The sequence below is a fragment of the Dysidea avara genome, chromosome 12, assembly GCF_963678975.1.
Source record: "Dysidea avara chromosome 12, odDysAvar1.4, whole genome shotgun sequence".
Taxonomy (NCBI): domain Eukaryota; kingdom Metazoa; phylum Porifera; class Demospongiae; order Dictyoceratida; family Dysideidae; genus Dysidea; species Dysidea avara.
The window spans coordinates 16,525,492-16,552,513 of record NC_089283.1 but is presented as its reverse complement, the minus strand read 5'-3'; the positions used below and the strand labels follow the sequence as shown (position 1 = coordinate 16,552,513).

The 27,022-nt window shown below is 37.7% G+C and overlaps 2 protein-coding genes and 1 pseudogene across 2 annotated transcripts in view; 1 reads left to right on the top strand and 2 right to left on the bottom strand.

The window, feature by feature from the left end:
- The window catches only part of LOC136241853 (uncharacterized), a 29,555-nt gene extending 14,255 nt beyond the window's left edge, over window positions 1-15,300 (bottom strand). Inside the window, exon 1 of the mRNA XM_066033230.1 lies at window positions 15,033-15,300. The gene's annotated coding sequence lies outside the window, so the exon portion shown is untranslated. The remainder of the gene's footprint in view (window positions 1-15,032) is intronic.
- Window positions 255-19,244, bottom strand: LOC136241854 (intraflagellar transport protein 80 homolog; annotated as a pseudogene).
- Window positions 19,245-19,308: 64 nt separating this feature from the next.
- On the top strand, window positions 19,309-26,246 carry LOC136241274 (E3 ubiquitin-protein ligase TRIM71-like). The gene is made up of 2 exons (XM_066032467.1): window positions 19,309-19,431; window positions 23,873-26,246. The coding sequence occupies exon 2, from the start codon at window positions 23,894-23,896 to the stop codon at window positions 25,880-25,882; it is 1,989 nt and encodes a 662-aa protein (XP_065888539.1). The 5' UTR covers window positions 19,309-19,431; window positions 23,873-23,893; the 3' UTR covers window positions 25,883-26,246.
- Window positions 26,247-27,022: the final 776 nt, after the last annotated feature.

The window sequence follows — 27,022 nt, the reverse complement described above, 5'->3', positions numbered from 1 at the left end:
CAAAACTTACTTATATGTAATGCGCATGATAAAACTAAGATTTTCATGATGATCAGCGTGTGGACAAACCCCACAGCGATTTTCATCCTCAATGGAGCTCTGACGACAGAGCAATCCCAAGTTAAACACGAGTTGTTATTTTGTGCCAGGGTTCTATTGGGGAATATATGGAGATTTTTTTATTAGAAAGTCTCAGATACTGGAATGCCTACTATTAGAGTATTCCAACAGAGCTTTGTAATGTATGAGCTTCAGTTATCTGAACAGTTCACTTATCTGAACACTTTTACCATTGCCTGATAACACTGGGGCTTGGAAAAACAAGGATCCACTGTATAGGAGCAAATTATATTCAGTAGACTACTAGACACTATACATAAGTGATGTATGTTGATGATTATGAAAAGTTTCAAAGTTAAAAGTTCAAGTTTTCTCTGACTCTTTTTCTGCTTCCATTGTAATCTTTGCATTTATCTTCTCCCAGTCCAAACTGATCTGTAGGACAACAACAACAACACACTCAGTAATATCAATTGATTCAATACTAGCTGCGTGTGTGTGTGTGTGTGTGTGTGTGTGTGTGTGTGTGTGTGTGTGTGTGTGTGTGTGTGTGTGTGTGTGTGTGTGTGTGTGTGTGTGTGTGTGTGTGTGTGTGTGTGTGTGTGTGTGTGTGTGTGTGTGTGAAATAGTGCTAAGAAGTGAACTGTCATAAAATTAGGAGCTTATGAAGAGGAGCAACAACTTATGCTTCACCACCATTACTAACATGGAACTATTAACTTACAAGTAGCAATATAATTGTGTCAAAATATGTTAAAGTACCATAAGTGAAAAGTTATCAATACAGCAAATCTACAAGCATATTAAAATATAATATATATACATCACATGACATACTTCAAGTTTTGATGAGACGTACAGTACAATTCACAAAACATCATAAATATCAACTACAGCTGACACAAATATTTGATTTGCTAGGTTGAGCTAGTATTTGAATATACTAGTAACTGTTTGAATATAAAGCAATTAAGTCTTTAAATAATTGTAGTACATTTTGGTGTTTGCCAAAAATTTAGATAAGTGTAATAAATGTATTTCTGTATTTCTCGTGAAAGGTGTATCTAGCGCATTGAAAAATTATTACTGTTAAAATTTAAATAAGGAAATACAAGTCAAACCACATAAATCCAAATTTGAATCATTCCTTTGTTGTACTACTCAAACTATTCAATTTGATATCTAAATCAACAAACCTTTTCACTATACTGCTGAAATTTTGTTAAGTTTTCTTTCCATCCTATTTCTTCAAGGTGTCTGTGTCGAAATGCCAACACTGTATCCACATGTGTTTTGTGTTTTATTGCAAGTTCCAATGCCCTGCATAGAATGATACATTCACTGTAATACAATACACATACTGTACTATACCAAGTCAAAACCCAAAAGTACACAAGTGACTGAATTATTGTGGTGTAAATAGGGTTGTGTAATGTATTGTTTAGTCTCCAGTCTTTAGTCTGTGATCAGGTAGGCTAGGAGAAAGAAAGATTAGGGCAAGCAGGTGGACACACTACATCTTTTTTTTAAATTCGGTCTTTAAAATACAAAACGTACAACCACTCTAGTGGCTAATGATATTCATCAATCAATAACGTGTATACGGAAGGTCACATGGGCTTACAATTTGGTTATCAGAATGTTGACCAAAATGGTACAATGTTCCTTCACCATGCTACAGTTTAAACACAGCTAGGGGTATAACTTGTGTAATACTTAACAAGAAGAAGATATCCTTGAGAACTCTGTAAATTCTATAGTAGATGCATGGAAAGTTATTTTATTGACCTACAAGTTGATATGGTCCACATTCAAATGGTTACCTTGTCTGAGCGGAGCCTTCCTTCAAGTGAACTAATGGCATTCTTGTTGATCGAGGACAGATTTTTAACTTAAATCAGGCAAAGAAGACCGCAACAGTAGTAACTGCTTAGTGGTGGACCAAACCTTTTGATTACTGTTTTTAATTAAGCACAGACATCTCAACTTTTATACCAATTGTGTTACTCCAAAGTTCACTGGTCATTTTCAAGTAGTTGTGGCCACTTTAACCATGTTGATCAGTGTGGGCAGAGCCATGGGACAATACAGTACTACCACTATCAAATGATACGTACCAACAGACACACACACACTACACACCTTTCCCAGTTAAACAAAGTCATATTCAGTTCTATGGCTTGGAATATCATACCAGCCTGAATATATATGGCTTCTGCCTGGAGAGGTTGTCTACAAAATAATGCCAATTCAGTATTTCTTCTTTCTTGACCAGACAGCTCCTTGATCTTCCTTAAATGATACACTTTATCCACCTGAAGGAAATTAGAAAGATTTCCAGTGTTGGGAGTAACGTGTTACATAATATTATTACTTTTGTGGTAATTAAGTGAAATACGCTATAAAAACAGGTAATATAACTCAAGTTACTTTACTTACAAATGTAACATGTTACCTAAGTAATGTAGTTACTGTAACAAATTTAATATTACATAATGTTATTACTACAAGTAATGAAGTTACTAATCTCGTTAGTAATCCACTGAGTAATGCCTAGCCACAATGAAGTTATGAAGCCTACTGAATGAAGCTTATTCACCAGCTTCTTACTTATAACCAAGATTTGCACATTGTCCAACAATGCAATCATGTCATGTGATAAGGTGGTAGTTTCACACGAGACAACTTAAGGCTATGGACACAAAGTAATATAATATGTAATATTATTATAGTTACTTTATGGGTAATATGTAACTGTAACTAAATAGTTCAGTTGCAAGTAATATGTAACAAGTGCACGAAAAAATTAGGAATTTTCCATATGAGTAGGGACTGCAGCAATAAAAAGCACTGAAACAAGCCGCTGAGACAAAACACAACTGAATGATTGCATTTTAATCCCACCTACTTTAACCATACATCATAGCAGGCTAAAGTAGGGATTAAAATGCGATCATTCAGTTGTGTTTTGTCTCAACGGCTTGTTTCAGTGCTTTTTTATTGCTGCAGTCCCTACTCATATGGAAAATTCCTAATTTTTTCTTGCACTTGTTTGTGTACTTTTTTTTGCAAATTTTATTGAATAACCGTATTTAGTAATTCACCCCCCCTCTGCAATTCTCGAAATACACAGCTAAACGTTCCTAAGGATGTGGATTTTTAACAAACCGCTTTAAACAACACATTACCCACAGAAGTATCTTTTCAACTGTTTTATAGTGTGTCTACAGTATTATTTTCCACTAATTCTCTCAACAAAGCCTAAGGGCTGCTCTTACTTTTAGTTCACGTAAGTACGGGTCATGCCCACTTTCTAGACGACAAGATACGCGAGCCTACGAGGCCTATTATGGTATTTTTTAGTTACGCAGTACACCTGAAAAGTGCTCTGGGAAAGCTACCCATAGAGTCTGTAGAGAGGCGCCATATACAACCGGTTTTTTAACTCAGAAAAGAAACTACCTTCGAGCCAAAGCAAACGCTCTATTACGCGTGTAGTGGCAATGTTGAACAGGCAGCAGCATATCCCGAGGTGTATCCCAACATTAAAATCACGTACTTGCTACAATTATGCTACACGTTTATTCCAATATGTTGGGGCGCTGTGGCGTGCGTGCTTTGATGGAAGCCGTACCCATGAGAGATGGCCACGATAAAGAAGGATCAAAGATAAAACAGTAAGACAGTAGTGCACACATCGTAGGTATTTAACATTGTGAAAGGCTTTTTCTCCACAAAATTCGAAATGTTTCCGCCAAAGAAGCAAGGCTGTAGCTGTAGCCAGTTTTCCGCTATGCTTGACTGAACGCATCAATGAGGCAGGCAGTGAGGCAGTAGAAAATTCGCTAAAATAATTTTTTTTTTTTTAAATTTCGTAGCACCTTGTTGGAAACGTTACGGGTTGTTGTGAAGACATATTTGGGCTTGTTTATACCTGACCAATACTGTGAAATAGCCGTGAAGGATTTCTGAAGATGATTTTGGGTAGATTTTTCTTCTTGGACCACGCCCACACCTTCATCGTCCCTACTATACAGTACTATTGTACTGTATGATATGTAACTAGTTACTTTTAAAAGTAACTTGCCCAACACTGAAGATTTCCATATAGAACCATGTGAGCAATGAAGTTACACACAGACACACACACAAACCTCATTGATTGCTGCATATGCTATTTCAGCAGTGGCCAAGTCACGAGAAGCACATGCCATCCCAGCAAGAAATGCCCATAGTGCCTCATCCTAATTAATATAAGAACAATACATAAAATTGTATAAAGATAATCGTCATACCTTCACAAATCTACAAAGCCGAATAGCTTCATTCCACTTGGATGAATTAGTGTATTCATGAAGTAGTCTAGGAAATGGTGAAATAATGTGAAATATATAACATTCATTATTAAATATATAGCACATACACACATGATACTATACATTACCTGGTTGTGATCAAGGCACCATCTGTGCGACGAAGGGTACACTGGTTCCCAAGAAACTGAACTATTTGTGGATTCTTAACAAACTCACTAAAACAAAAGTACTCAAAAACTATGAGCCACATTTCATTCTCTTACTTTCCTCCTCTTCTGCTTATGGTCCCAGTCAGAAGATCTTTGTCAGTGTACACCACAGTGGGGTGGTACCAGACTGTGAACCTACCATCCTGCATGCCTGCCAGTATGTTACTCTGATCATTCCAAGCCACACTAGTGACCATTGATCCTAGTAGAGAATTGTACACAATTGAACATATTTTCACCATACATACATATGAACTGTGAAAATTCATGGATGGGATCTAAGGGACAGATACTGACAGCAAACAAAATTCATTTGCAAAATTCTATGGTATAATTCCTGGCTGGAGTTTCCCATCCATGAATTTTCATATATTAATATATGTGTGTGTGCACGTGTGTGAAATGAAAGTGATCGCTTAGTGGTGGACCAAACCTTTTGATTACTGTTTTTAATTAAGCACAGACATCTCAACTTTTATACCAATTGTGTTACTCCAAAGTTCACTGGTCATTTTCAAGTAGTTGTGGCCACTTTAACCATGTTGATCAGTGTGGGCAGAGCCATGGGGCAATACAGTACTACCACTATCAAATGATACGTACCAACAGACACACACACTACACACCTTTCCCAGTTAAACAAAGTCATATTCAGTTCTATGGCTTGGAATATCATACCAGCCTGAATATATATGGCTTCTGCCTGGAGAGGTTGTCTACAAAATAATGCCAATTCAGCATTTCTTCTTTCTTGACCAAGCAGCTCCTTGATCTTCCTTAAGTGATACACTTTATCCACCTAAAGGAAATTAGAACATTTCCAGTTTTGGGAGTAACGTGTTACGTAATATTATTACTTTTGTGGTAATTAAGTAATATAACGAAATACGCTATAAAAACAGGTAATATAACTCAAGTTACTTTACTTACAAATGTAACATGTTCCTAAGTAATATAGTTACTGTAACATATCTAATATTACATAATATTATTACTACAAGTAACGAAGTTACTAATCTCGTTAGTAATCCACTAAGTAATGCCAAGCCACAACGAAGTAATGAAGCCTACTGAATGAAGCTTATTCACCAGCTTCTTACTTATAACCAAGATTTGCATATTGTCCAACAATGCAATCATGTCATGTGATAAGGTGGTAGTTTCACACGTGACAGTTTAAGGCTGTGGACACAAAGTAATATAATATGTAATATTATTATAGTTACTTTATGGGTAATATGTAACTGTAACTAAATAGTTCAGTTGCAAGTAATATGTAACAAGTGAAAGAAAAAATTAGGAATTTTCCATATGAGTAGGGACTGCAGCAATAAAAAGCACTGAAACAAGCCGCTGAGACAAAACACAACTGAATGATTGCATTTTAATCCCACCTACTTTAACCATACATCATAGCAGGCTAAAGTAGGGATTAAATAAAATGTAATCATTCAGTTGTGTTTTGTCTCAGCGGCTTGTTTCAGTGCTTTTTATTGCTGCAGTCCCTACTCATATGGAAAATTCCTAATTTTTTCTTGCACTTGTTTGTGCACTTTTTTTCGCAAATTTTATTAAATAACCGTATTTAGTAATTCACCCCACCCCCCTCTGCAATTCTCGAAATACACAGCTAAACGTTCCTAAGGATGCGGATTTTTAACAAACCGCTTTAAACAACACATTACCCACAGAAGTATCTTTTCAACTGTTTTATAGTGTGTCTACAGTATTATTTTCCACTAATTCTCTCAACAAAGCCTAAGGGCTGCTCTTACTTTTAGTACGGGTCATGCCCACTTTCTAGACGACGAGATACGCGACCCTATGAGGCCTATTACAGTATTTTTCAGTTGTAGTACACCTGAAAAGTACTCTGGGAAAGCTACCCATAGAATCTGTAGAGAGGCGCCATATACAACCAGTTTTTAAACTCAGAAAAGAAACCACCTTCGAGCTAAAGCAAACGCTCTATTACACGTGTAGTGGCAATGTTGAACAGGCAGCAGCATATCCCGAGGTGTATCACAACATTAAAATCACGTGCTTGCTACAATTATGCTACACGTTTATTCCAATATGTTGGGGTGCTGTTGTGTGCATGCTTTGATGGAAGCCGTACCCATGGGAGATGGCCACGATCAAAGATAAAACAGTAAGACAGTAGTGCACACATCGTAGGTATTTAATATTGTGAAAGGCTTTTTCTCCACAAAATTCAAAGCGTTTCCACCAAAGAAGCAAGGCTGTAGCTGTAGCCAGTTTTCCACTATGCTTGACTGAACGCATCAGTGAGGCAGGCAATGAGGCAGGCAATGAGGCAGTAGAAAATTCACTAAAATAATTTTTTTTTAAATTTCGTAGCACCTCGTCGGAAACATTTCGGGTTGTTCTGAAGACATATTTGGGCTTGTTTATACTTGACTAATACTGTGAAATGGCCGTGAAGGATTTCTGAAGATGATTTTGGGTAGATTTTTCTTCGTGGACCACACCCACACCTTCATCGTCCCTACTATACAGTACTATTGTACTGTATGATATGTAACTAGTTACTTTTAAAAAGTAACTTGCCCAACACTGAAGGTTCCCATATAGAACCATGTGAGCAATGAAGTTACACACAGACACACACAAACCTCATTGATTGCTGCATATGCTATTTCAGCAGTGGCCAAGTCACGAGAAGCACATGCCATCCCAGCAAGACATGCCCATAGTGCCTCATCCTAATTAATATAACAACAATACATAGAATTGTATAAAGATAATCACCATACCTTCACAAATCTACAAAGCCGAATAGCTTCATTCCACCTGGATGAATTAGCATATTCATGAAGTAGTCCTGGAAATGGTGAAATACTGTGAAATATACATTTACTATTAAATATATAGTACATACACACATGATACTATACATTACCTGGTTGTGATCAAGGCACCATCTGTGCGACGAAGGGTACACTGGTTCCCAAGGAACTAAACTATTTGTGGATTCTTAACAAACTCACTAAAACAAAAGTACTCAAAAACTATGAGCCACATTCATTCTCTTACTTTCCTCCTCTTCTGCTTATGGTCCCAGTCAGAAGATCTTTGTCAGTGTACACCACAGTGGGGTGGTACCAGACTGTGAACCTACCATCCTGCATGCCTGCCAGTATGTTACTCTGATCATTCCAAGCCACACTAGTGACCATTAACCCTAGTAGAGAATTGTATACAATTCAACATATTTTCACCATACATACATATGGGTAGAGTTAAACTAAGAGACAGATACTCATTTCTGAGACAGCTAATAAAATTCATTTGCAAAATTCTATGGTGTAATTCCTGGCTGCTTTCCATCAATGAATTTTCATAAACTAATATGTGTGTGTGTGTGTGCGTGCATGCGTGCGTGCGTGGGTGTGTGTGTGTGTGTGTGTGTGTGTGTGTGTGTGTGTGTGTGTGTGTGTGTGTGTGTGTGTGTGTGTGTGTGTGTGTGTGTGTGTGTGTGTGTGTGTGTGTGTGTGTGTGTGTGTGTGTGTGGGTGGGTGCGTGTGTGTGTGTGTGCACATGTGAATTGGTAGTGCAGTGATCAATGTACACATGGGTCATCGCTCTATTCAAATTGGTCTACCAGTTGTATTAATAGAGATTGTAAACCAGTGACTAATTATATACCCCACTTAATAAGTAAGACTTTCAAGTATGTACCTAGCCCATCACTCATGAGCAAAGAGTAGATTAGCAAGCATTATTTTGGAAGTAAAGTGCAGAGGTGATCACAAGTGTACAAAAATGGCAACTAGCTATAAGTTGTTGTGATGTTTGTCTGGTGTGCAAGTGTGTACAATAATGTTATCAACTAACCAATACTAGTCATCTTGCTGGTACTACCAAAGCTGCTCACAGGTGTGATGTAGAGGTCATGGTTCTTATCCAGTAGGATCAGTTGTCAGGTAGCTGGGGGACCATGATGATCAAGTGCAATTGTCAACAACTCAGTGTGGTGTTTTAGTGACTTCCCTGATGAGGAGGATGTACCCAGTGACTTACCAGTGAGGGCATCAAACATGTGAACAACTACACAATAGAATAAACACAGTGAAAATAAATAAATTATTTGACAAACAGTTTCAATTAGCAACAAAATTATGTGAAGGAGTTATGCTACTATGAAAGGATGTAATGGATAGCCTCATTTATTGTAACAAATTTCACTACAAAATATGAGCTCCTTGACCAGCAATTTTATTGCACAGAACTGCTTTAACTTGAGACCAAGATAGGTAAATTGATAGAGTAGCTACAGTATACAATCAGCTCTTTTATTAGTGGATAGATCCCTCAAATTAATACTATTAAATACACTAGTACAGATGATATAACACAACTAACTTTTCCTCATCCTTCTGATCCAGAATACACACTGTGTCATTACACACAGTCACTGTGTGAGGGTTGAGTGAGTCTGGTAGTAAACCAAGTTGTTTGATGGAGAAAATGTGATGACCCTGTTAACACAAAACAATTCAACCTCATAACTTGTTATTCATCTACCACACCTCATAAGAGATCAACTGTAGGCCACTCACACTATCCACCAACAAGAAATGTCTACAAGTGTGTAGTAACATGTTAGCACTTGTAGTGGAACACTAACCGTTCTGCTTGTTGAATAAGTATCACCAAACCTCCTTTAAGATCCATAGTCACTGGTGTATTCCAGCTACGAGAACTACACAACACAATTATTGTATATCTTGTACATAACAGGTTAGTCCAGCACTGCCACAATGTTTCCCAGGTATACATATATACACAAGTGACTACAGGGTGAAAACTAAACACTTTGGTTGATTTGCCTATCCACGGTTAAATGTTAGCCACATCCCAACACTGTAGACTAATACAAACAGAAGTTATGGATGCCAATGTACACACCTGTAGTTTATTTTCAGTATATAACCACTGTACAAATCGATTTCCTTGCTCTTCCTATTGTCTAGCGCTATATAGGATGAAACTTTAATGATCCTTTCCTTGGACACTAGAATATAGTGCTGAGGAAAAAATTCAGAAGTTGTGCAAACTAGGTGGGTTTTTGCTGAGATGGTCACATGTAGGTCATGAGATATATTACATTTAAGTTCACCCCATACCTTATCTACGTATGTATGTGAAGGAGCAACAATTCAGGTAGCTGGTAATGCATGTGTTACAATGGAACTCATCTATTACAACATAATACTCTTACTTGTAGATGTAACACTGTGTTGGTGTGGTGACTACGAGATGACCCCAACCAAGAGAGACTCGGACAACGCGTTCAGGAAACTCCAAGTGTTCGGCCGACTCATTTCAGATGTCCACCATATCTATAGTATGGTCAGCATTCACTGTAGCACACCAGTTCTTCCACTCCAACTGCCTAGTAGGATGAGGAAAGAATTACACTGCTAAATTACATACGCACACACACACACACGCACACACACAGATACACTACATACATGCACAGAGCTACTCATATTACAAACACAAAGATGGATAGCTAACTTACCTGTCAACGACATGGGCAAAGATCACTCTACCATCAGCACACCCAGCAGCCAATTGTGTACTATCCATAGTCCAAGATAAAGAGAACAGTGTACCTGAATCTGGTTTATCCAGACTATAAGACCACTAGTAAAACAATATGGCCAAATAAACATTGTTTAAGACCACTAGTAAAACAATATGGCCAAATAAACATTGTTAAGATTACATTAACTCCAAGTGCCCATAATATGACAAGAACAATTTAATCACTGAAGGTTAAAGAATTCAATAACTACATAATAAGGATCACAGAGATGCTTAATTATCAAGGTACACCATACATACAATCCAGTTGTTTGCTCTATACTCAATATTACTCATTCCAGTACGGTCACACAACCTGATGGTGTTAAAAGCTCCCACAGCAAACATCTCACCACTGGGAGCCCATGATAGGGATGCAATTGGTGAGTCATGGAGACCAGATGTGTACAAATTACGACCATAACTGTCCCACACCTAACAGATCCAGATAACAGACAGTAGTAATGTATAACAGACTGCTTTATATAATATCCATGTATGTACACAGTAACATGAGCACACACTACACACACAAAAAATGAACAAATAAAAGTGTGCTACTAGACAGTGTGGACAACCAGAGTCTCACCGACCATGTGAGCCATGAAAAATTGGCATTCCATTATAAAAATTATTGCTTGTTACCAGCCTTCTGCAAGCCTGTCAATGTTATAATGTCACTGGCCTGTCACAGCACTGTATTCTAGATTACACTGTTGTACCATTCCTGGGGCAGGCCTGTCTAACAGGATGGTAATAGTATTGTGGAAGGTATGCAATTTCAATTTACAGGCCTGTCACAATCAACGACTAGGGTATCCTGCAAAAAAAATTGTACAACAGGCCTGGAACACATACATGTAATTTGTTGCTATGGTAACCACTGTTGCTACTGGTTACTGTATTGTTTAGTTACTATACTAACTAGCCCACATAGTAAATTTCCAAGTTCCCTGCAGTGTTGAGTAGTTATATATTACACCATACTGACTAACTTGCCACTCCATCTTCCTATTATGTTAAAGGTTTCATTTTGTATTTATAATCTTACTAACAAGTAAACTTTTCATTGTGGGATTCGAAATGTAACAGCGTTTACAGGTTTGTATCAGTTATCACAGGCCTGGTACAGGACGTTACATCCACACCTCAAAATGAATGAATCTTTACAAGCCTGCCACAGGATTTGACTATTTTACAGGCTTATTACCAGTTTATAATACAGGCCTGTATAAAATGCAACATAAGCCTGTTGTACGCAATAGAGCAGGTTACAGGCCTGCTAACATGCAAAAACAGCTAATTGCATGTCTGTACCAGGACTAAATTTTTGTAAGGGTTTGCTAATATCAGGTACCCAACAGGTAGACCATTAACACCAGGTCCCCATTAACAGCTGGTTAGCAAAGTGAGTAAGTAAACATGAAAACACACTTTGTACTCATGGATCACGCACGCACGCACGCACGCACGCACGCACGCACGCACGCACGCACGCACGCACGCACGCACACATGTACACAATCTTCACACCCTATACTTCCTATCTTCACCACCAGATATAATCAGGTTGCCTAACAAACTCCAGTCAACAGCCAGTATTAGTCCATCATGAGCCTTCCACTGTAGTGACTTGCTAGATGGTTGTAGTGACTGAATTATCAGATGTTTACCACTAGTATAGAGTAACTGTGAACTGTCTGGTGACCATGAGACTGAGTAAACTGGACTGGAGCTCTGGACTAGTGTGGATCGTAACATCAGTGAACGTGACCACACTTTAACTTGACCATCTTCTCCAACTGTACAAATATGAAATAGCAACGTATTTACATACATGGGTGTATTGCAAGGCTTAACAGAATACGTCACTACAAAGATTAGTCATTTTCTCACCAAAGTATTGTTTTAAAACAATTACGTATGTGTCATAATGATATCACTTGAGTACAAAAATGTACCCTCAAAACTAGGAGCTTTATTATTTCACCAAATTAACAATTATTAATTAACTGACTTTATAGAACTTAGCGTGGGCGAGATCAAAGGAAAAAGTGTACTTTAAATTTCATAAAGTACACTCTCAGCCGACTATCAGTGCTTCATCGACCACAAAAAGTGCTTTATTGCATCACAAAGAGTGCTATATTCGTTCAATAAAGCACTCTTTGTGGGCAATAAAGCACAATTGATACTCGCGCCTCGTACTTAATTTTTTATATGGCACTCGCGGCTATGCTTTAACATACACATAATGTTTCATGCCCTTCAGTCAATTAAGTGTAGTTTAAAATAAATACATCCAATGTTATAGACTACTGTATCAAAAGATGTCACTAAGGCCCAATATTTTGCTTTATACTGTAGCAAATACAGCAAATGTATTACATAACATTCTATATAATGAGTAGGTATACATAGAACACTGTATTGACAAATGAATGATTTAAAGTTCCTTTTATCTTTCTTTGTGCCTACTTTCTTGTATGAGTGTTCAAGTTATGGGTAACAATATGTGTTTTGTACTATTGTCATTATGTAATCTACCAATAATTTATGCTCAAGAGAATAAGGACACGTGAGACTGCAACAATAATGTATTATCCAAATTATAGTGAAAACATCTACACCTGTAGTTATATAATGGACATTTAATCTCATGTTTATTTAAACTCTCTTGTATGTGATAATATTGATATCATGGTAATATTATTCGACCTCACTTGTTTCATTGCTTTGTATTTCTATGACCCCAACTCAAATGTAATATTTCTAAAATATCCTTGTACTTGTTTGTTAACTTTAAGAACATAACTAATGACTGGTAAACTGTATCAAAGGAAAGAATAGCACCAACTAGGGGTATTATAAAAAGTACTTAAGTACCTTCACTATGAATAATTTACTGGACAACAATGTGACTATCTGACTTCATTTTCAGCTTTGTTCCACCTGTTAAACAGCATTAGAAATGAAGAGCAATACAAGAAGCATCTCTGCGACCACTATGGTAAACGCGCACCCTGATTACCAAATATACTAAGTGGTCATTCCACTTCGTTTCAGGTAGCTTTGTTCTATCCATTATACAGTGTTACCAATAAAGAACAGTACAGTAAGAGAAGTGCCTCTGAAATCAATCCATGTAGGAACCACCTATTTCTTCATGGTTTGTGTTAAACTACTACCAAAAATTCTTTCAAATGCATATTCGGCTTACATCACAGTCGATTGTGCTACAATGTTTGGAGGATAATATCCGTTAACCATAGAGTAGCGTGGTTCAAACCGTAAGCCGAATTATTCATAGGATATTTAGTTTACGAGATATATACGTTTGAACATATGCATGTAACAAGAGCCACTATAGTGGCTTTCGCATTTAACGGGACACTTTTTATTATTAACTTAGGGGCCAAAGGGTTTTAAACAAATCAGTGGGGAAATTAATCTGGACGCAAGGTTTAGGAGAGAAATATTTAGTGATTTAACTCTCAATAGAATTTGGTAGATAGAGTAATATTTTGATATGTAATAAGCACCCCAAGAAGGCTATTGAAATGATCAGCAAACTCAATTGACAAATTTCCATATAAATTTTCTCTGTTTCATAACATGTAAGACTACATTCATACAGCCTGTAAGTTATGACCATTGAATTAAACACTTGTAGTTTATATTCTGTATTTATTACCACTGTACAATTTACCTTTCTGTTGTTACTACTTTGTAGCACTTTAGCTCCTACCTAACCTGCTTCTATTACTTCTATGGCTAAACTTTACTTGATGTATCTAAATGTAATAAAAAAAGAATCTACATGCTCAAACATGTGGGATTCTTACAGATCCGGTTGCATTTAATATCTCATGAATGGGAATTTGGCTCATTTGAAGTAGCACTTGACCTGCTAAAAAACATGTACTTATTTTTACATTTTTAAACCATTTAAGTACACAATTTACAAGTAGTAATAATCTTACTCGATGAAGCATTTTAACTGGGAAAGTTACAGATGAATAAACATGATATAAGTGTTAGGGCTGGAAAAAAGATTCTGAAGCTTCGAAACCTTTGGAGGTGTAACCTTAAAGTGGTTTTACTCCTCGAAAGCTTCGTAACCATGGATATTGTCATGTGCAATCAGTCAAAAAGTCATGTGCTTTTTGGAAGCATGTAAATATCATGGATAAAATCATGATGTAAAATTTGACCTTTGTTCCAGCTCTAATACATATATGTGACAAGCGCCTATATATATAAGCATACATTCTTCCAGTATATACGTGCCTAAGCTTGATGACACACACAATTATACCCACACTGTGCACCCTACTGGTCTAGCAAAAATGGAAGGCGTTGACTTTCACTTTTGATAGGTGACCACCTGACTGGTACTCTACACAAAAGACACAAACCACAAGAATGTCACAAAGGTTACATATTTCGTGGAATACACAAATATACACACCCAAAAGGAAACATACACACACTACACATATACAGTCTATTTTAGGTTGGTTGTTCCATATAGACCAAATGCAAAAATATCACGTGCATACAAATAACCAATGAAATATTATGCCAGGTGGATGGAGCTAGTTTAAACTGAAGGCTACAAATCTCATTGGCTACATTCAAGCTAATGATTTTTAAGATTTTGTTTCCCTAGTCAACCAACCAGTAATCAACTGTACTCATGCACATGCACACACACACACACACACACACACACACACACACACACACACACACACACACACACACACACACACACACACACACACACACACACACACACACACACACACACACACACACACACACACACCAGATACTAGAGCAGTATAGTCTCTACACCATTTTGCTGCCAGTACAGCCCATGGTGAACAATCAGATCCAATTTGAAAAATTTATAGTGGAAAAGGCACAACCAGGGGTGTACTCAGGATTTTTTGAAGGGTGGTTCCAACAGCAGTATTGAGTTGCCCCCAGCCGTTGAGAGACTTTCAGTATTTTAATGAATCAAAACTCAGCAAATTGCTATATTTTATGCAAAAAGTACAGTAATTATAATGCATATAAGTACCCCTGGGTAAAAGCTAGTACTAGATAAAGCTACCTAGTAGAAACAGACAGCATAACACATAGAGACAAATATAGTAATCTGTAAGTGATAGTTATCTCACTGGTATAGGAACCATAAATCCGCTGATACAAATGTCATGACTTACAATCAAAACATTATAACTATACAAATATCCATAGCATGAATTCATTTTGCATAACACTAGTGATAAAGTACTGGAGTCCTTTACCTTTAAACACTGCACACCAAAGCTACAACAGTATAAGATCATGCTCAGTTTTGCATTTAATGTTAGAATGTCTGAAAATCTTTATATTGATAACATGCATAGTATACCTGACTGCTCTATTAGGGTATATACCTGACTGCTCTATTAGAGTAAATCGATCTTAGTTGTGAAGAGGGCTCGTGTTACCTCTGTAAATCCTTTCCTGAGAGATGAATGTAAAGTTTATCAATTGTTGTGCTGTGCTATTACACTATACACACTCATTATGTCCTACCACACTAAATGGTCTGTTAGGGTCCTGCTTGCAGAAGTCCAAATTTTACAGGGGGTTCCTGAACCCCTTGGAACTCTCCCTCCCTACGCCCTGCACCATGGCGGGGTGGGTTTACGAGAGGATGGTGGGAATTACAAAAGATGCTTGAAGAAGGCCTTGGCAGATCCATGTCCTATAATTCGAGGAGTTAAATAGTTGACATTGAAGCAACTTAGCCTTTGAAATTACACGTATAATAAGTGGAGGTCCGTTCAGTCTAGGTCATTTGGTCTACGGTCGACAGATAATAGTTAACGTCAATTGGAAATAGTTAATGTAAACAAGTCACTTGCAAGGAGAGCAAGACATCAGTTTAAGATGTTGAATAATTTCACACAACAGTGGAATCTACTAATTGTTACAGTAGGGGATAAGGGTATGTCAGTTACAGTGTCCAAATATCACACCAGGAGACATAATGGTTTTAAAGGGCGACCTCAGTTGGTGGAAACTGGCAAGGGTATTGGATAGGAAGAGACTGACAGGCCAGAGCAGCTAAAATCCATCAAAAAAAGAAGGCCTCAAATTTGGCCAGAACAATACAGCACCTTATCCCTCTTGAAGTATCAATGAAATACTGATTGATCAAAAAAACATGGGACTTATTTATAGCTTAATTTAATTACTTATGGGTAATCAACTCCTGGTAGTGTAGATGTATAATAGGGATTGTTTTTTTGTCAAAATCCTAATAGAACACACACCTAAACTCCAACTTAGGAAACATCGTCAATGCCAAAAAGAAGCCTTAGAAGTTAATTTGGAAGAAGTATAGGTCCACTGGAAAATATGAAGTCAAAAGGAACCAACAAAAGTACTTTTTAAAAATAACTTAAATATGCTATTTTGTTCATCTTGTTATTTTTTTTCCACAGGGCTAGAGGAAAATGTGAGTACTTTTTGATAAAAACTACATAACTTTCCTTCCTGTGGCTTTCTTCATGTCCATGACTTATTTTTAAATGCATATTACAATGATAACACATTCTCAAGCAAATTTGCTTCTTGTAGGTTCACTTTGCCATTGATCTTCTGACTTAGTCTCTGCAAGGGTAACCAATGTGTTAACGTGTGTTAATAAGTATCCAATCTATTCATGTTAACACCTTCATTTGGAAACCCTATAATATTACCTATATTTAACCACAGTATACAAGTTCATATCAAAGCAACAATGCTTTTGTATACCACTGTGTACTTGACTTACTGTGATCACATAGCTGCACAAGTGTGCATGCCTATAGTACAAAATACATTCAATAGTAAGGAACAATACACTGGTGTTTGCTAACTCTGATAATATTACCGTACGCAAGGAAATTTTGACGTAAGAAAAAATTGACGAATTCACTCTTCAGCAGATTTGACAAGTAAAATGTTGATGAAAATCAAGAAATTGTAGACAAATCCTGTACTTTTAAAGGCACTTATAAACATTTGACAAATTTAAATTTGACGAATTAAACTGATTCGTCAAATTTTTTGATGTCAAAATATTTCCTTGCGCACGGTAGCTGACTACTTAACAGCTACTATATACATCAGTACTAACTTCATGTTTAGTACTGTGTAATATCAAGCACTACTCAGCACCTCTTATGGAACTTATCCGCAATGACGTCACAACATAAAAATGGTAGTGATAGTGTGGGGACTTTGTACAGGATTGTATTAGGAGAGGTGGCATTTCGCTATGATGACGTTATTATAAAGCAACAAAGGACAAGGTGAGACATACACACTTACTTACAAGACAAATGCACACCATTTTATATCTGTATCAAAACTTAGGTCTGGTTTCACCTGGTGGGATTATTTCACATCACCACATCACACTATCTAGCCTCTTATCTTCATTATCCAATGTTCCCATGTTGTGAAAGCCGCAAACAAGGCTAATTTTAGTTACTACGAATAAAAACATGACAAAGTCCCCACACTAATGTGACCATTTTGTCAATAATGATGTCAATGTGGATAAGGTCCACGTGTTAGCTATCCATAAGTGGATTTATATCACAAACTAGTGTAAAATAATTTTTAAAAGTTAAAACATGCGAATAGAGATCACTGAAAAAAGTAAAGAAACAAGGGTCAACAAGTCAGCATGTTAAACACACAGAGAGATCTCTATTTGGACCCAAATAAACATTTATACAGAAGCGTTCTCAGTGCTTATCATTTTTAGAACTTATCTGTCCCTATTTACATAAAACTACTGCTTTTCCTTAATCTCTAGCTATACCATATCCATTGAGTCCAAATAAAGATATCTGTGTGTGTTTAACATGCTGGCTTGTTTGACCCTTGTTTCTTTTTTCAGCGATCATGTTAAAAAATTTTAACAGGCGCACGCCTGGTTTACTGAAATTGTTTTCGTAAAAGTGTGTGCGTGTACCTATCCACCTACGTTTGTCTGTATGCACCCACATGAGCAAAATCATTAAATAATGGTAAAAGTAGCTTTTACGTAAGAATTAAGTAAAAGCAAAATGAAGTCTGTATTAAACTTCTGCACAGGTGAACTTTGCTCTGAGGTGGTTTCTTTTTGGCAGACCGAAATACAGGTGTGGCGACTTTCCTCAGACTTTGTAAACTACCTTCCCTTTGAGGTTTTCAGGCATTTAACAACTGAAAAACAACGGTGCAGGCCTCGTACACTACCAGGAATAGTCTATTACTTCAAGTTGAAAGGGGGCGTATCATTTACGTGTGCAAACGAAAATGAAGAGCACCTTTGAGACTTTGTCAAGAGAATTTGTGGACAGTTTAGAAGATACTTCATGTTGGTAAAAGCGGTTTGTTTAACAAGCGCTTCCTTAGCAGTGTACAGCAACGTAACTGAACGAATTACAAAAATTTCATGAATTACAAAATACGAGAATTAGCTAATAATATTATTGCACAACCCAAAACTACCCTATTGTAAAATAGTGGTTAATTCATAGTAGCATATACTATCTAAGGTTAATTCCAGATAAGTTAGCTAGCTGCATGGTGCCTGGTTTTTGGAAGTAGTACAACATCAACTTTGATTAAATTATTTTTACACTAGTTCTGGGGGGAGACCCTACTATACAATACATGTGATACATGCAAGTACACTCACACCATAATACAGAGATTGGCGGAATGTTTGCAACAAAACCGTAAGCGCCAACCGAAAAACGTGATCCATCAACTTTGAAATGCGGTCACCACAACTTTGATAGGTCACGTTTCTGGTGACTTCGGTCATAGATATTATATACTACGTACCGTAGAATATCTATGCTTCTGTGCAGTGTTGTATGCATACAGTGACATACACCCAACAAACTGTTACGGGAGAAACGACTTTACCTTCAACTCGACTTTCTTGTTCCGTCTTTTCTGTTACCATAGATAATAGACGCCCCCACAACTAATCTGGGGAATGGCTAAATAAAAATTATACTGAGATTTTAGAGGCGCGTAACTTAAGTACAAGTCACGTGACCTCACGTGACCTCATGGGATTGGTTGAAAAGATCGCTTTACCAGGTTGGGGTGTGGTATTTCCATAAGAAACTTGCGACGAATATTTAGTTTCTAAACGACCTTTAAATAAAATACCACAAGTAAGCTGCTCGTAGTGTGAGTGTAATAGTGATTATTGTGTTTGTGCTGAATGTATAAGTTTTGTTGTTTCTGACTCACTGCTTCACAGGCTTATTCTTAGCCTCCTTGCAGGTCCCTAGAGGGATAGTTGTATAGGAAATAAATTGTCGAATTTCGAAGGGGTGTGGCAATTCACACTGCATGGTTTGGTACGTACTGGATCTGGTACAAATGCTTGAGTACAAAGGGTCGCAGCTCTCATCAGCCTGCTTTAATTAACAATCTTATTCAGTTTTACAGTCTCTGAAATACCAATATCTGTACAAGGCACGGGCCAGCGTAAGGCAAACTTGATTACAATACGGTCGATTGCAGAATTCTTGAAAAAAGTATGCCGTACCGTGAGTGTTTCCGTAAGGCTCCTTGTGAGTAAACTTTATTGTTCTTGCCACGGATTCAACAGCAATTGAACCACACTAATCTTTTTCCTCAATCCGGCTGATCCGGCGTCGCTACAAATAGTTTTCCGGCCCACGGAATGTTTACGGCACGGGAAGAGAAATTTCAACAATTCTGCAATTGACTGTACTTGTTTCTCATCCATTATTCGGTTTTCCGGATTATCAAAGAAAATCATTACAATTGTAGCAAGGGGGTGTCACGTAGGTACTCGCTGTAGATAGATCTGCGATCGCGGTCAGTCTTGACCGGCCGAAATTTCGCTTTGACCTGTTACTAAGGCTGCAGCACATGTTGCTGTCAGACCTTCAGTGCTGGTCACTGTAAAGTGCTAATAAGGCCCCTATTTGGTGCAGCGTTGAAACCGGGTCGGGTCATCCGGGTCACATTTTCTCCGGGTCTGACCCGGTTTACAATTTATCCGGGTCTGACCCGGATTGGATCACGTGAGAAACGAAATTGTTCGTTTGACGACGTGGAACTTATAAACGCTATCGCGTAGATGATGAAATGACAAAATTACATACAGAGCCTCGGACACATGCGACTACAAAGATAAGATCTGCGTAGGCATGGCAAGGATACATACAAAAATAATTAACTACAAAACTTAACTTAAAGTGTCCAGGTTGGATTACTACGTGCATAAAAGATTCTCTGAGAGGAAGTTATAGCCACAGCAGCTGCTCTATCAAGCAATGCTTTCGTCTTGGAAAAACTCAGATTTGAAACTCTTTTCATAGATATTACTGTCTCTGTAAGGTAATGGCCAAGGCAACCAATTTCAACTGTGTGGTAATGACTACCAAAACCCAAGCGGTCAAGCTCAGCAATAATTTGCAGATATTCTGGCTTCTCCTGCTTACGTTCTCGTGCAGCAGAAAGGTCAGCACGAGAATTAAATGGGCAGGTAAGTTCCAGAAGTACAACAGATTTCATTTCTGCATTATATATAACAATGTCAGGTCGGTGAGAACACACTAGTACAGCAGGGGGAATGGTGGCAGGAGGAGAGTCAGACGCACGTTTGCCATCCAAATCAGCAAATATTTCTACATTATCCAAACAAGCTTGCAACTCAGACATCAAACATAATAAAACAGCATCATGACGAAAAGTAAACCTGCCTTGCTGCAAAGCCACAGGACACCCATTTAGCACATGGTGACAAGTTGGACGAGGTGACAAACAAAGTGAACAAGTTGCACCAGTTTGTATATGCCAGCGACGTAAATTTAACGGAGTTGGTAATGTATCTGATGAAGCTCGCAGCACAAACGAAAGCTGGCCTGGATGAAAACCCAACAGGAGTCGATTCCACAGCTTAGAGTCAGCTTCCAGAACAGCACTTGATTCAAATTTACATTGAACAGAGAGAGTGTCCAGCTTCTCCTCTTTCGTGAGCCACGCCCACTTATCGCATTACCAACATACGCTCAGCCACGCTCATTTGTTAGTAAGTGTAGTATGTAGCACGAAATTGAGGGTATCTATGGTGAGGGGTAGCTATTGTCAGTAGGTGAAGACCTTTTTTTTTTTTTTTTTTGGTCTTCAACCTACAGCTAGGCTGAAGTTGCAATATTTACTCAACACGAATCGAACGCTCAAAATGTAGACTCGTTCGCTCACTCGAGACTAGCCGAAACACGTCTCGGCTTTAATTAATCCGGGTCAATCCGGGTCAGTGGGTCATCCGGGTCAGCAGTAGTGACCCGGTTTCAACGTTGATTTGGTGATTATTAGTTTCTCATCCACCGCCCGCATCCTTCTTAAGCTACCGCATGGTAAGCCATTATTTACTCTGCGCATGCTCAGAAGAACACGTGATACCAAACTGTTATAATTTTTGTTGATGAACGCTACAATGCGCTATATATCACCAGGAGAACTGTTGTTTTCCTTAGCAAATTGCTGCAGTGCCAGTTGCAATCGTGCTCTATCGACTTCATCAAAGCAGGCTTTCAATTGACTGTCGAAAAACAGTTGGCGATCACGAAAAGTAGTGAAGGAAATGTTTGTAGCAAGAAACAAAAGGCAATTTGGACAAGGTCTGTACATCAGTTTGTTAATATTATAAAATAATGGTATAATGGTAATACCCTCCCGCCCGCATCATAATAATTTGAAAGGCTGGATGAGAAACTAATAATCACCGAATAGGGGCCTAATAAAAAATAATAATAAGTGCGTTTTTCGACCTTTGACCGGTGACTTAGCGACGATGTTTCAGCACTTTTCGCCTGATTGTTGGTTGGAAGCTTTTACCCTTGACCGTTGAATTGGCACGATTTTGGTGGCCTTGACCTTTGACTTAGACTTTGACCGCGGTCGCAGATCTACCTACAGTGAGTGCCTGTGTGTCACCTCATTGTTGTAGGCTTTTCTGTTACTATAATTATTAATTAACTAAAGCCATCTTAAAGCTAATACTTACCTTTCAGGGTGCTAGACATATTTGCTATGTTGCCATTGAGCCAACCTTCACAGCATGACTGTGTGTATGGTAGCCAAGGCTTTGCCTTTTCATTGTGTAGCTGTGAGTGTGCTTTTACATGTATACATGCATGTGTGCGTGCATACAAATGTGTGTGTCAGTGTTAAAACTGGGTTGGGTCACCCATGTCAACCTGGTCACATTTTGTCTTATACTACAGGTTTTTGCAATTGAATTCGTCGCCTTTGCGATTGAATTCGTCCCGTTTGCAATTGAATTCGTCGGTATTGCAATTGAATTCGTCCCGTTTGCAATTGAATTCGTCGGTTTTGCAATTGAATTCGTCGGTTTTGCAGTTGATTAGTCGGTTTTGCAATAGAATTCGTCGTGTTTGCATTACAATTCGTCATAAACAAAACGGCTCCAAGAAACCAACCCGTTCATTAAGAGATGAACTATTTATGCCATGGAGAGTTACACTTGAGACACTAGAAGGTAATTGAAGCTGGTAGTACGCGAAGTTGATAGCTGTCTGACAAGTTAATTAACTTTCTCGCGAGTGACCACACCCATCGCGAATGGCGTAGTAGAGTTTGGAATGTTGCTGGATAGGCTGTAGAGGAAGAATTATTGCCTTATAAAGAGTTGTTTACTACCGTTGTACTTGAACAAGTTCTTGTAGCAGCTGCTACATCATGTTTTCGTGTTTACTCCAGCTGCCATTCTTGTTACGGACGAATTTAACTGCAAAAGCGACGAATTCAATTGCAAAAGCGACGAATTCAATTGCAAAAGCGACGAATTCAATTGCAAACGGGACGAATTCAATTGCAACAGCGACGAACTCAATTGCAAACGGGACGAATTCAATTGCAACAGCGACGAATTCAATTGCAAAAACCTGTATAATTATCTAGCCCAGGGTCTGACCCGGATTGGATCATTGAATCAATTAGCTTGGCAATGTGGAAGTGATCTAAGGCTTTATTGTGAGCCACGCCCACTTATGTAGTCCTGTCTACAGGTATACGTGGGGCCACACCCATTTATCAGTAGGTGAAGTGCAGTCTGTAGGTATGTATGAATCGATGTCCATTTCTGTCTGCAGACTTAGTCAAATCAATGTCCACTAACTTTGCTGTACAGATGAATGTGATAATATCAATTATTGTACGAGTCATAGTCTAATCTTGCCAATTTCTTTGCCAGCTACACCGGAATATGTGATATTGTCTGTAGGGATTAAACTATGCTATGCACAAAGTCACCGATATATAGTAAATGTGTTTTGCTGTCTGTTAACATATTTTGAATCACTCCCACTGACTTATAAAACCTACCTGTTTAATTAGTTATCCATTAATTTAATACACTAGTGAAGCATCCTAAATGTAGCTCTTGGCAGTCGCTCTGGTTTAGTCAGCAGTATGTGACCTGGTTTCAATGCTGGTGTGCGCATGCACATGCGTGTTTAATGAATTGATGTAAGCAACACAGATGAATGAAAAACTATAGTATTTTGTACTGTTAATGAAATATACCTATTACGTTCTTTACTTACAATATAGGTACAACAATCACTGACTACAATGGCAGATAAACAGGAGACTAACAAGAACACTGCTAGCAACCTGAGCTGTTCTCTTTGTGCTAAATTTGTTAAGATCCTGAGAGATGATGGGACAGAAAAGAAATGTGATGATTGTGGTTCTATTGAGCAAGTTGTGGCCCTGTGTATCAACTGTACACAATATTTGTGTGAAGTCTGCAATTCATACCACATCCGAAAAGAACATGATGTTGTTGCAGTGCAGTCCATAGAGAAGACTCTATATTGTCCAATACACAGCAAAAAAGAACTGGACCACTATTGTAAGACATGCAAAAAGCTTATCTGTCACTATTGTGTAACAAGTACAAAGGATCATGTTGGACACACATTTGACATGATAGAGTCAGCAGCTGTCAAACACAGGAATGAGTTGACCGACATAATCGCTCCAGTTGATGAGATGAGTACAAGCCTGACTAAAACTAAAAAGGACATTATCAATATGAAAAGCAAGCTAGAAAATCAAGCCAAAAAAGCCATAAAGATGATTGACAGGTGTTACGCTGAACAACTTACTAAACTAAATGAACATCATCAACAACTGAAGAAGCAACTACAAGATGAATTGTCACAGAAGGAGGAAGCACTGACCACACAACTGGAAGACATAAAATCAGTACAAGATCAACTGGCAAATATAAAGAAACAACGTGAAGGTCTAGAGAGGACTACTGACCGTAAAGTATTGTCCAAAAAGAAAGAAGATATAGAGAAAAGCATGAAGGAGGTTAGTGACAAGTACAAAACACTGAACACTCTACCTGTTGAAACTGACTCAATTCAATTTGTACCTGTCAACAATCCTAATATACTGCTAGGTCATCTGTTTACTTCTGCATATCCACATACTTCAGAAGTGGTTGATTTTCCTCATAACATAGGTTATAACACCAAGGTAGATTTCACCATCCAAACACAAAATTGTAAGGGTGAAAAGTGCACAAAGGGAGGTCATCACATATCGGTAGAATTAAAATCAGTTACAGGCAATGTGACCATTGGGGAGGTGAAGGATAACAATGATGGTAGTTATGTGGCTTCTTTTGTAGCTGGAGAAGTTGGAGATGCTAAATTGTCTGTGTCCATAAATGAGCAACAAATTAGGGGAAGTCCATACAGCATTGTTGTGGGTAGGAATTACCAAGGAATCAATATGCCTGATGAGATAGTAAATGATAATGGTAGCATGAGTGGTCCATGGGGTATTGCATTTGGTAAGGATGGCATGTGGGTAGTGGCTGATCACTCCAACTATTGTGTGTACATATTTAATGGTCAGGATGAATTAGTGAAAAAGTTTGGCAGTGGTAGCAGCAGTGGCCAGTTCAGTAGTCCTCGTGGTGTTGCTTTTGATAGTGACAATCACTTTTACATTGTTGAGTATAATAACAACAGATCTAGAGTGCAGAAGTTCAGTATCAATGGTAATTACCTACTACAGTTTGGTAATGATGGTGATGGTAAGCTCAGTGGACCATATGGTATCACAATACACAACAACAAAGTATATGTTGCTGATTATGATAACAAACGTATTGCAGTGTTCCAAACTAATGGCCAATTCTGCACCTCTTTTGGTTCTGAACATTTGAGTAGTCCCTGTGATGTAGCAGTTAACACAAATAATCAGTTGCTTGTTGTTGATTATAGTAATCACTGTGTAGTCACTTTTACTCTTGATGGTCATTATGTAGGCAAATTTGGTACACAAGGATCTGGTAGGGGTCAACTTAGTAGTCCATGTGGTCTTGCCATTGATATTAATGGGTTCATCTTAGTAGCTGACTCTAGCAATCATCGAGTATCAATTTTTGACAAGTCTGGAAACTACATTGATTGCTTTGGTTCCAAGGGATCTAATGCTGGTCAGTTTAGTAGTTCTTATGGTATAGCTCTTAGTCCTAATGGTAGCATCTATGTTAGTGACTCTAATAACAAAAGGGTTCAAATCTTTTCCAACTACTAACATCTAACACTTTTATTATTTCACACAACTGACTACTAATTCTATACACTATTACTGTACACACATTATTGTGACATGTGTATACACACACTTTATTAATTTTTGTACTTGACTATAGCTATACCATTGTAATATCTACTAGCACTGTAACTACTAACTTGTATCAATCAACTGTTGTATAAGTGTTAATAATATTTTTAAAGGATTTTTTTTTGTAAATCACACATATACACATCTTGTACACATAATAAAACAATACATTTCTGTACTCGTAATATTTCTATTATACACACACACACACACCATCAATTGTTATATAGTTAACAAAAGGTTGTTGTTTTTTATTTGAACTATGTAATAAAGTACAAGTCACTGCTTGAAGGTTCTTAGTTTACTAATTTGTTAAGATGCCTTACTGTAGTTATACTGATAGTAAACTGTCAGTAAACTTAAGTATATGGAACATAATTATTTTACTAAGTTTTAAACTCTCAGTAAAACATCAGTGAATGCGGGTTTACTGAAAAACTACTAAAATAACAAACAATTAACTGTTCCATATACTGGGGATATACCACTGTAGTAAACTAAGAAACTTCAAGCAGTGAGTGTAGGTGTGTTTTGATAATGAGGAAAAAGAGAAGGATGCATGGGGGCAAACTTTAACCATTCAAAACTATTTTATATAAAATTTAATTCGGTCAGCAATTCCTACAGCATGTAAGCAAGAGTTAATAATAGTAGATTATTAACTCTTGATGCAAGTAATAGGGATCATAGAAAAAGTAGGGAAACAAGGGAGGTCATGATCACCTGTACAACTGCAGATATACCAGTGAACATTTAATCCCTAATTGAGCATATATATGCCCTGGGATTAAAATAATGTCTGCTATAATTATACCTATGGTTTATTCTATTCTTAAATGGGTAGGAATTAACTTAATCCTGTGTTTCAGACACTAAATACTCTGTATCGAATTCAAATGCACTCATCAGGGTGATTTTCCAAAATACGGTCATATTGTACGTGTAATAATTGACTAATTGTATCTTGCAATACTTTTAAATCATCAATTCTCTTTATCTCAGTACAACTTTTTACCCAGAAATGTGGGAATATATAGCTACACAAGACTG

Bases quoted from the DNA above. Each gene is read 5' to 3' on its own strand.
- LOC136241274 (XM_066032467.1), top strand. From the start codon at position 23,894: ATGGCAGATAAACAGGAGACTAACAAGAACACTGCTAGCAACCTGAGC.